We start from the raw sequence: 12,187 nt of genomic DNA, 5'->3' as shown, positions 1-12,187 counted from the left end.
TCTCTTCATTCAGGTTTGTTCTCAAATGTTTCTTTCTCTGAGGATTTTCCCTGACTCTCATGACTAAAGAAGTATTCTCTCCCCTGCCCCCATCAATTATTCACATTACCTTCCTTGTTGTATTTTCTTCAAAACATTTATCACTAACTTTACTAACTGAAATAGTTTGTTTGTCTTCCTTCATTAGGATATAAGCTCTATGAGGGCAAGAGTTTTATCTGTCTGGGTCAACTCTGTATACCAACCTTTAGAACAAATGGTCTGGCACGTTGGAGAGGCTTAATTTAAAAACTGTGAGTTGGGGAGTAAATCAGTTGGGGTGATGTCACTAGCAAGCTTTTTTTGTCATTTGGCGGAAAAGCACCTGGAGGAGAGGAGTCCTGAGAGAACACTTCTATTAATAAAAATGCTGTGCTTATTATTCCTGACTTCCTGTTCCCAGTGGGACTTGGAGACAAGGGAAAATACTATTTAGATCAGCTTAAGAGTGTTTCTGAGACCCAGTGTGTCTCTGGTCCCTGAGAAAGAAATACCATGGGTCACTCAAGCAGGTCACTTGGGAAGTTTCTATAATTTCAGATCTTTGAAAGATCTTTTTCTTTTTATTATCTCTTTTAGTCACCTACTCTCATTCTGCAGTCTTCCTTATTTTTTCCTTTAAATTGTAGCCACCTGGGTTAACCCAGATGCACTTTTGATTAGTTTAAATTTCTTTCTTATCCTATATAGATTTATCAAAAGGCAATGTAAACTTTAAGGCACTATATTACTGATTTGTATGGTGTTAATTGCATTCAACTTCTTTGAATTTTATTTTTATTAATGTGTAATATACTAATAAAATTACAGGCCACAAACACAGTGAAGTTTGATCTTTCATTTTGAAAATCTACTTATTTATTTATCTGTTTACCTACCTATTTATTTATTTTGGCTGCACTGGGTCTTGGTTGTGGCACACGGGATCTTTTAGTTGCTGGCATGTGGACTTCTTAGCTGCGGCATGTGGACTCTTAGTTGCGACACACGGACTTCTTAATTGCGGCATGCGAACTCTTAGTTGCGGCATGCATGTGGGATCTAGTTCCCTGTCCAGGGATGGAACCCGGGCCCCCTGAATTGGGAGCATGGAGTCTTACCCACTGGACCACTAGGGATGTCCCTGATCTTTCATTTTTTTAATGTGAAAGTTTATCTCAGCCTAAGAATTAACTTAGACAAAAATGTATTTAGAATATTTTTAAGCTAATTTTTGTACTTAAAGTGTACTTTTGATCTGAAAACACATTTCTTTCTTTAATTTGGAAAGTTCTTAGTTATTCTCTCTTTGAGTATTACTTCTTTTTCACTCCCAACATTGCTTTCTTCTGGAATTCTTTTTCATGTTGGAGCCCCAGTTTAAGTCTTCAAATGAAAGCTTTTTTTGGTCAAATTCTCATACCCAATATTTTATTTTAGTTGATATCTATACCCATGGAATGTTACTTATTTTTAGATGAGGTGATAAATGGCAATCTAAACTAAATTATTCATTAGAATTGATAGAGATCTATCAATTTTTTTTTTCAATTTTTAAGAAAGTAAATGCTTAAATAATAAAAGATATATTTTATAATGTAAAGACATAATGAAGAATCTGAGTGTGATTGGGTAGGGAGGCGGGTTTTTAGGTGGTAGAAGCAGAAAAGTTATTAGTATCTGTGGAACAATAACCAGTAATAGATTCCAGTCTCTTATAGGGAGATCCCAAAGGAATAATGAATGAATGCTTTGAGTACCAAGCTTAACACAGTTTTCACCTCTGAGCTGTATTCACTAGGGCATTCTTGTGAAAGATAAACATTATGCTGTCATTAGAGCTTTAGAGGACTCCTGTGGTGTAGTCGCCATTGTGGAGGGGAAAAAATCTTCTCTTTTGTTTCCCATTCTCTCCCCACACCCCAACTCAAGTGAAAAGATGAAAATTTATAAAAACCTTACTCTAAAATCTTTGATAAAGCAAAGAAAGTTGTATACTGTTTGGTTGATCATTCATTATATGTATATTTGCATTATAAAAGTAATAGTTAACATTTTTTGAGAACAAACTGTGCAAGGTGCTGCTTGTCATTTTACATATATTCTATCATTTATTCACATCAGGTCTGAAACTTAGTATAATCTTCCCTTGTTGTCATAGATGTTGAGGCTCAAGTCAAGTAACTTGCCCCCAATCTCATAATAGTAAATGATGGGACTAGTGTTCAAACCCGTGTCTCTGAGACTCCAAAATCTGATTTTTTTCAAAATAACGTACTACTTCCTTGATACGGGGATTATTTTGGGTTTTTTTTTTTTTGTTTTTTTTGTTTTGCGGTACGCGGGCCTCTCACTGTTGTGGCCTCTCCCGTTGCGGAGCACAGGCTCCGGACGCACAGGCTCAGCGACCATGGCTCATGGGCCCAGCCGCTCTGCGGCACATGGGATCTTCCCGGACCGGGGCACGAACCCGTGTCCCCTGCATCGGCAGGTGGACTCCCAACCACTGCGCCACCAGGGAAGCCCTATTTTGTTTTTATAGATCTGGCCCAGCAGCTTAAATGTAAAGCCAGATTTGGGGGTTTTTCCCCCGTAGGTTCTCATTTATTTTTTAATTTAATTTAATTAATTTATTTATTTTTTGGCTGTGCCAAGTGGCATGCAGGATCCTAGTTCCCCAACCAGGGATCAAACCCGGGCCCCCTGCATTGGGAGCGTGGAGTCTTAACCACTGGACCGCCAGGGAGGTCCCCCAGATTTCGTTAATCCTGGGGCAAGGGTACTACCCCTAAATGTATTTGGCAGGTGATGATGTGCAGGTGAACATGGCTTTCAGTCATAAAGTTTCTGGTTTTGTGGGGAAGTCTTCCCTTCACTTGTGTTCCCTACTGTCAGCATAGCTTCTACTTCACTCAAGGATTCTATGTTCCATCATTGAACTGTTCTGCAAATAGACTCTATTTTTCAAGGAAAGTAAGCATTTAACTTCTCTGATGGCGATTTCTGTATTTGCTGTTATTTCTTTCAGAGACATCAAAGGAAGCTTGCACATGTCTAGTGAACAAATCTGCTGTTACATTATTGAACAGCTCTTGTCATGAAGTTCTTTTGTAGTTCTAAACTGAGGAAAATGTCTCCTTAATGAAGGGTGATTTGTTGCTGTTTCATTCAGAAAATATTTGAATTAGAAAGTACTTAGTTAAGAGCATTTGCAACTAAAAAACAAAAAACCTGCCTAATATGAATTTAAATAAACCCTAAGTTGTTTATGTTTCATATTTGTCTCAACCAAAAATAGAGTAAATCCTGTCTGTTTTACTACTTTCTCCATAAATTTTCTTCCCTTAATATCTCATATATATAGTTGTACTTAATGTCTTAATTCATTATGTTCATGAATTGAATTTATTTACTCAATGGGATTGTAAGCTCTGTGAGAACAGGTACCTAATCTTAACCTTTTTTTTTGTGACATTTGAGGCAATAATTTTTATACTGAGACCTCTAAAGTAATTCATACAGTAAGTTTAATCTAAAGGAAGGCATCAATATTTTTGGCTTTTAGCCAGACAAACTAGAATGTGATAATACAAGGTATTTTATGCTCACCAGAAGCCCTGATAAAATTGGAAAACAAGTTTTCATTTAATAAATGCCATTTATTTAAAAACAACTTTATAAATATGTGTCTTTCATAGTGAAAGGTTGGGAATTATTGTTTGGTAGTGTCTGGCCCAGTGCTGATAATAATGATTATTAAAAATATGATTGATTTATTGATGGTAATTAATGAACTTTTTTGTTTTAGGGAATGTTGTAGGCAACTTGGGACATTCCTTCTTCAGTCAAAGTTTCCTTGGCAGTAAAGAACATGGCGGATTCTTATATGTGACATCTACTTACCAGTCACTGCAAGACCTAGTACTCCCAACCCCACCTTACTTGTTTGGGATTCTCATCCAGAAATGGGAAACTCCTTGGGCTAAAGTGTTTCCCATCCGACTGATGTTGAGACTTGGAGCCGAATATCGACGTAAGTATAAAATACCCTCTTCTAAGCATTATGACCAAGACGTAATGACTAAACAGACTTGAGATATTCAGAGAGCCCCATGGTGATACAATTAAACGGAAGTATTCTTTTGGAATAGCTAAGCTAAATTTGGCCAGTGTCTCTACTTATTTTGGCTATAATGGGAAGAACTCAAAATAACATTATTGCCTTGTAAAATTACTGGTTTTATAGGTTAATTGATAGATACATGATCATCTTCAGAAAAAATGAATATCAACTTAACAAGTAACTTTATTTTTATAGTAGCTGTATATGGTAAGTATATTTTTTGTCACTTGGTTAGAAAATAGTTATGACAAATTATATTTTATATAATGTAACAGATACTGGAAGCTAGTGGTATAGAGATCACTCTCAGCTGGTAAAGTAAGCAACAAAAGAGCCTCCTTGTCCTTGGCCATAGCAGTGCAACTAAGCTGTGATTGTTTTTAAAGATATTAAGGCCTAAATGCAAGCTTTATTTTATTTTATTTTGTTATTATTTTATTTATTTATTTATTTTTGGCTGTGTTGTGTCTTTAGTTGTGGCACGCGGGATCTTTCTTTGCAGCACACGGGCTTCTCTCTAGTTGTGGCGAGCAGGCTCCAGAGTGCGTGGGCTCAGTAGTTGTGGCACATGGGCTCCAGAGCATGTGGGCTCTGTAGTTGAGGCATGCGGGCTCAGTACTTGCAGCACGCGGGCTTAGTTGCCCTGCAGCATGTGGGATCTTAGTTCTCTGACCAGGGATCGAACCTGTATCCCCTGCATTGGAAGGCAGATTTTTAACCACTGGACCACCAGGGAAGTCCCATGCAAGCTTTATTTTAAACTTTATATCTTTTCCTAATCAACGTTGCCCTGGTCTAGGAATCAGACCACTTGAATAACGTTCTTAACTCTGCCATTTACTAGCTCTGTAACTTTGGGTGAAGTCATTCAAGTTGTCTGATTGTCAGTTTCCTTTGCAACTGGAGATAATAATACTTGCCTTTTATATTGCATGGTATTATTAAGAGGATCAAATGAGATCATTAAAAATTATTTTATCAAACATAAAACAGTGTATTATATGTTTTCAGCAGGTCACCTTCAGTCTTTCACTTATTTATTCATTCATTCAACAAGAATTTAATAAAGGCCTACCATGTGTAATAAATCCGGAATTCAGAAATGGCTGAGACGTGGTTATAGGCTTTTGGGAACTTTTGTAAGGAAGACGTAGAAATCATGATTATAGTAGTATATTATGTCAAAACACATGTTCAAAGTTAACAGATTTCTTTGGGAGTTCAAAGATGGGCTCTAACTTCACCAAGAATGAAGGACCAAGGTACCTCTGGACTGAACTGTGAAAGAAGCATATGAATCAGCTAAATGAAGTAGGGAAAGGAAAGGATTGTGTGCAGAGGAAAAACATTTGTATTTTCCTGTGTTGTACAGGCAGTTGAAACCGTAAAGTTCGAGGAGTGAGCCAGCTAATAGGATCACCTGGTGTTTGGCTTGTCTAAGGAGGGTTCTGAGTCAGAAATGTGTAAGAGTGAACTCTTTTAGACTTCCTGAGCACAGAGGAATCAGGAGATACTTGTTTCCTGGAATATATTAATCCAGTTTGGAAAAGAGTGCTTCTTAAGACATGTAGTTCATTTTTGAAACAGCTGCATCAAAAGACTGGTGTGGTTTGTAGAAGGCTCCAAATTTGTCTGTGATGCTGTTATGGTAAATACTTTCTGAGCCCTAAATTTTATGCTCTAATGAGTCATTACAGTTACATTTTGAGAACTCTATGAAACGTGATGTCTCTTTTACCAAAATTTTAAGCTGCCAAACTTAGTCTGATCATTTCTCATTTCCATAGTTTATCCTTGCCCACTGTTCAGTGTCAGATTTCGGAAGCCATTGTTTGGAGAGACGGGGCATACCATCATGAATCTTCTTGCCGTAAGTTGGGAATTTTTATTTTCTTTTTCCTTACTGGGGTTTGCATGAGAAGGGAGAGAAGGATTTTATTATTTTGTTAATACCCTGCCGCTTCACGTAGGTGAAGAGTTACTATAGGAAAAGAACAGAACATGTATATTCTTTGGAAAGTATATGGAGGTTTGGAATGAAATAGTACAGGATTCTGGCTCTTGGTTATACACTAAGTAAGTGACCTTGCAGGATTATTGTGAGTAGTTATAATTAAAGCACCCAGCATTATGTCTTCTTTTAATTTTAAGCCTGGCATCCTGATGGTGTCCCCTGTGTCTGTGTAGCTTACTGTTTTGCCGAAGATTGGTCAGAGATTGTGTTCAGATACCTCTAGGCAGTAAGGCATCTATACTTTCTTGATGGATCTGCATGGACTGGGATTCAAACGTCATTCTTTTCTTTTCTGCTGGACTCGCTCATGTCTCCTCTGCACATGCACGGGATCTAACCCTGTTGACCAAGAATGTTGCTTGGCTTGGGCCCATTAAGGTCACTGCTGCACATGTGCACAGACTAAGGTCAGTCCTGGGTATTTGGAGAGTTTATGAAGTTCCCTATGTCTGTCTCATTCCCAGAACTTCTTGTTAAATCTCTCACTAGTCTGCTGCTCATTACTTGCTCCAAATAGGCTAGCATCCTCAGACTAACAGGGCCACTGGTCCTTTTCACTAGCCACTGAGATTACCACTTTAACTGAGACACTCCAAATCAAGCAAGATCCTTCAAGCAGCAAAGCTTATTGTTTTCACAAACTACCTTGCCCTGGCTGAACTATGAACAGGGCTAAAGGCAGCCCCAGGCAAGAAAATCACAGATTCAACTCTATTCTTCTTACTTGAAGTTCAGTAGTTTTTATGAATGAACACATCTCAGTGTATTGTATGTCTTTGGTCTAATTCCAGGGCACTGAAATGTTTTTTTTTTGTTTGTTTGTTTTGTTTTTTTAATAAATCTACCCAACTGTTCAGTTGCTTTTGGGAGACTTGTTTATTTCCTCACTCTGTCATGCGATTGTAGTTATAGTTCCAGTTATCTTTTAAAGAGATGTAAACTAAGAAAGCTTCTTGTAGGTTTACCCATGTAGTTGCCATTTCCAGTGCTTTTCATTCCTTTGTATAAATCTGTATTTCCATCTGGTGTCATTGTCCTTCTACCTGAAAGATTTCCTGTAATGTTTCTTATAGTGTGGATTGGCTGGTGGTGAATTCTTTTAGCATCTGTATTTCTAACAACGTCCTTTCTATTTGAAAGATGCTCTTGCTGGATGTAGAATTCTAGGCTGACAGTTTAATTCTTTGAGAATTTTAAAGATTTGCTCTATTGCCTTCCAGTTTGCATTTTTTCAGATGAGAAATATGTTTTCCCTCCTTTGTTCCTGTCTACATAATGTTTTACCCTTCTCTCTTTGCTTTGAAAGTTTTCTTTTTATCACTGTTTTTGAGCCATTTGATTATGTGCCTTGGTATAGTTTTTTTTCCATGTTGTTTCTTGTGCTGGGGTTTTCTGAGCTTCTTAGATCTGTGGGTTTATAGTTTTCATCAAATAATTGTTCTGTCCACCCCTCCTCTCCTTCAGGGACTCCACTGTTAATAGACTTATTAGCATGCTTGAAATTGTTTCACAGCTCACTAATGCTCTCTTTTTTTTTTTAATTTATGGCTGTGTTGGGTCTTCGTTTCTATGCGAGGGCTTTCTCTAGTTGTGGCAAGTGGGGGCCACTCTTCATCAAGGTGTGCGGGCCTCTCACTATCGCGGCCTCTCTTGTTGCAGGGCACAGGCTCCAGACACGCAGGCTCAGTAATTGTGGCTCACGGGCCTAGTTGCTCTGTGGCATGTGGGATCTTCCCAGACCAGGGCTCGAACCCGTGTCCCCTGCATTGGCAGGCAGATTCTCAACCACTGTGCCACCAGGGAAGCCCACTAATACTCTCTTTATTTCTTTTTCAGTGTTTTTTTTTTCCCTCTGTGTGTTTCATTTTGGACAGGTTTTTTTTATTGCTGTGTCCTCAAGTTCACTAATCTTTTATTTTTATTTATTTTTTTCTGAGTTGGAACTTTTTAATTTTTTTAACATCTTTATTGGAGTATAATTGCTTTACAATGGTGTGTTAGTTTCTGTTTTATAACAAAGTGAATCAGCTATACCTATACATATATATATCCCCATATCCCCTCCCTTTTGCATTTCCCTCCCACCCTCCCCATCCCACCCCTCTAGGTGGTCACAAAGCACTGAGCTGATCTCCCTGTGCTATGTGGCTGCTTCCCGCTAGCTATCTGTTTTACATTTGGTAGTGTATATATGTCCATGCCACTCTCACTTCATCCCAGTTTACCCTTCCCCCTCCCTGTGTCCTCAAGTCCATTCTCTATGTCTGCATCTTTATTCCTGTCCTGCCCCTAGGTTCTTCAGAACCTTTTTTTTTTTTTTAGATTCCGTATATATGTGTTAGCATACAGTATTTATTTTTCTCTTTCTGACTTACTTCACTCTGTATGACACACTCTAGGTCCATCCGCCTCACTACAAATAACTCAATTTTGTTTCTTTTTATGGCTGAGTAATATTCCATTGTATATATGTGCCACATCTTCTTTATCCATCCTTCTGTCGATGGACACTTAGGTTGCTTCCATGTCCTGGCTATTGTAAATGGAGCTGCAGTGAACATTGTGGTACATGACTGTTTTTGAATTATGGTTTTCTCAGGGTATATGCCCAGTAGTGGGATTGCTGGGTCATATGGTAGTTCTATTTTTAGTTTTTTTAAGGAACCTCCATACTGTTCTCCATAGTGGCTGTATCAATTTACATTCCCACCAGCAGTGCAAGAGGGTTCCCTTTTCTCCACACCCTCTCCAACGTTTATTGTTTGTAGATTGTTTGATGATGGCCATTCTGACTGGTGTGAGGTGATACCTCATTGTAGTAATCTTTTATTTTGCAGTACTTAAACTGCCATTGATTCCATCCTTTTTCTTTTTTCCTGTAATTTCAGCCATTGTAATTTTCATTTCTAGAAGTTTGATTGGGTCTTTTTCTATATCTTCTGTGCCTGTACTTAACTTTTTAAACATATGGAATATAATTATAATAAGTATTATGATGTCCTTGTTTGGAAATTCTAACGTGTTTCATTTCTGACTCAGTTGCCATTGATTGATTCCCCCCCACCCCCAGCATTTTGAGTTGTATTTTCCTGCTTCTTTGCATCCTTGGTATTTAAAAAATTTTTTATTGGATGACAGATATTGTGATTTTACCTTGCTGGATGCCAGGTATTTTTATGTTCCTATAAAAATTCTTGAGTTTGGTTACAAATAACACAGTTAATTTATCTAAAAAATAGGTTGATCCTTTTGAGTCTTGCTTTTAAGATTTGTAAGGTGGAACCAAAGTCTTATTTAGTATAGGGCTGATTATTCCCCACTACTAAGGCAAAACCCTTCTGAGTACAGCTGACCCTTGAACATCGCTGGTTTGAACCATGCGGGTCCACTTATACGTGGATTTTTTTCGACAGTAAATACTACTGTACTACCTGAGCCATTCTTGGTTAAATCCTCCAATGCAGAACCACGGATATGGAGGGCCGACTATAATTTGTACATGGATTTTTGACTGCACAGAGGGGGTCAGTGCCCCTAACCCCCACATTGTTCAGAGCTCAGCTATATTTATAATGACTTTTGGTGTTGTCTGGAATTAAGCCAAACTTCACAGATTAAGCACAGTCCTTCACAAGACTGCCATTACTTCAGATGCTAGCTGCAAGTTCAGGGGTCCCCAGACCTCCCACGGTTCTGACTAACTAGATACAAGTGTGGGAGATCCCACTAACCTGTCAGGGTTGATAATTTACTAGAATGATTCATAGAACTCAGCAAAGTACTATGCGGTTAACCCTTAAACAACAGGGCTTGAACTGCTCAGATCCACTTATACGTGGATTTTTTTCAATAAATGTGTACTACACAGTCCATGCTTAGTTGAATCCACAGATATAGAACTGCACTTCAGAGAGCTGAATGTAATATTATACATGGATTTCCAACTTTGCAGGGGTTGACGCCCCAACCCCCATGTTATTCAGGGGTCAACTGTACTTATGATACAGTTTTATTATAACAAGGGAGATATAAATCAGGAGCAGCCGATAGAAGAGACACGTAGTGCAAGGTCTGGGAGGGTCCCAAACAAGAAGCTTCTTTGTCTTCGGGAACATGTCACTTTCCACATACATTGATGTGTAACAATACATATGGAATGAGCTCCTAGGCATCTGTGTCCTGAGTTTTTATTGGAGTTTCCCTACAAGGCCTGATTGATTGAATCACCGGCTGTGTGATTGAACTCAGTCTCCAGCCCCGCTTCAGCACTCGGCAGAAGTCAGGCTGATATCACGTGCCTCAGAGCCCCAGCCTCTCATCACATGGTTGATGTTTCTGAAATGGCCAGCCCCCAGCCCGAGTTATCCTTTTAGCATCAGTGTCATCAAACTGACATAGACTCTCAGAGTCTGCCAGGAATAACAAAGGCACTCATATCACTCAGGAAATTCCATGGGTTTAGAGGTTACCTCCCAGGAACCAGGAGTAGAGGTCAGCCAAATTCTTTATTATACAGTAATACTTTACCCAGTGCCCATGAATTATGAGCTTTTTCTATCTGGGTTTTGGGAATAGGCACTATTCCCAGACCTGTGTAACAGATATGCTCCCAATAATCATTTCAGGCATTTCTTTCACTAGCCTGAAGAAGTTTCCTCACACACATTTGCTAATCAGAACACTGCTATTCTGATGGGACCCTGTGTGAACCTTTGGAGTTCTCTCTCTGCAGTTTTCTCCTCTCTGTCCTGTGAACTCTAGCTACCTTGATTTTTTTCTCGATTTTCAGTTTTGTCTCCTCAACTCAGGAAGTCTGCCAGCCTCTGAGCTTGGAAACGCTCCTAAAGCATAAGCTGGGCAGTCATAGAGCTCATCTTGTTTGTTTCCTGTCTCTCAAGGACCACTGTCCTTTGTTGTCTGAAATTTGGTGTCTTGGTGATCACTGTTCCATGTGTTTTGTGTGAATTTTGGTCGTTAAAGGCAGAAGGCTAAATCCAGTCCCCTTTTCTCCCATCTTGGCCAGAAGTGAAATTTTTTAAATTATATTTTAATCTATAAGATCTCTCTCTCTATTCTTCTATTCCTACCCCCATCCCTTTGTCCCTCCTTGGTAACTTTAGTTTTTAGTCACATTTTTGACAAGATAGTTTTTCTTTCAGATTGTAATCTATTTTGGAATGAAAAGGAGATATTTATCCTGTAATCAAGCAACAGCAGCTTAAGGTTTTTATGGCCTATCTCAATTCATTTTTACAAATATTTATTGGATTATCTACTGAAGCATCTCACTCTACATCATCACTTTCTCCCTAGTTTACCGGGATTTACAACCTATTGATTTCAAAACCTTTTCACTGTTTCTCACTCCTCCGGCTTTTCTGTTTATCTACATTAAGATTCCATGGTTTCATCATTAAAATCACTTTTTTACATAATTCTAGTTCTTTTTTCGCTTTTACCCTGTGTTGTGGTAGCCTGGCAAAATGTAAACCCTGATTAAATCTACCTCTTTGTTTAAAATTATTTTTTTCAATTTATGTATGGTAAAATCCACCTTTTTTGGAGTACATTCCAAGAGTTTTGACAATGTATACAGTTATGTTACTACCACTGTCACAATCAAGATACAGAACAGTTCCATCACCAGAAAATTTGCTGGTGCACCTGTAATGTCTGGCAACCATTGATCCTTTGTCCCTATAGTTTTAGTTTTTTCAGACTGTCCTATAATGGAAATTATACAGCATGTAGCCTTCTTAATCTGGCTTCTTTTACTTATCATAATGCATTTGAGATTAATCTGTGTTGTTATATGTATTGTTGGGAAGGAAATAAAATCTTTTTCTTCTACTCATCTCAGGTTCTTCAGCTGGGGCCCTCTAAATTAGACTGGCCAAAGACTGATTAACAAGAGGCATATTTAGGGGTACTGTATTCTGGTACCCTTCAGTATCAATAGGTCATTCATTTTTATTGCTGAGTAGTGTTGTATTGTATGTATGAACTACAGTTTATTCATTCACCTGTTGATG

The 12,187-nt window shown here is 38.4% G+C and overlaps 1 protein-coding gene across 7 annotated transcripts in view; it reads left to right on the top strand.

Moving 5' to 3' along the window:
• Nucleotides 1–12,187, top strand: part of ZFYVE9 (zinc finger FYVE-type containing 9) — a 228,733-nt gene that overhangs the window by 179,607 nt on the left and 36,939 nt on the right. For all 7 annotated transcript variants that reach the window (XM_073789802.1, XM_019937810.3, XM_019937809.3 and 4 more), the window contains 2 exons: nucleotides 3,827–4,051; nucleotides 5,929–6,011. In XM_073789802.1, coding sequence (XP_073645903.1) covers nucleotides 3,827–4,051; nucleotides 5,929–6,011 — 308 coding nt within the window. The remainder of the gene's footprint in view (nucleotides 1–3,826; nucleotides 4,052–5,928; nucleotides 6,012–12,187) is intronic.

The sequence above is a fragment of the Tursiops truncatus genome, chromosome 1, assembly GCF_011762595.2.
Source record: "Tursiops truncatus isolate mTurTru1 chromosome 1, mTurTru1.mat.Y, whole genome shotgun sequence".
NCBI classification, from domain to species: Eukaryota; Metazoa; Chordata; class Mammalia; order Artiodactyla; family Delphinidae; genus Tursiops; species Tursiops truncatus.
Note: the sequence above shows the minus strand (reverse complement) of the source record. Positions and strands in the feature narration are given on the sequence as shown.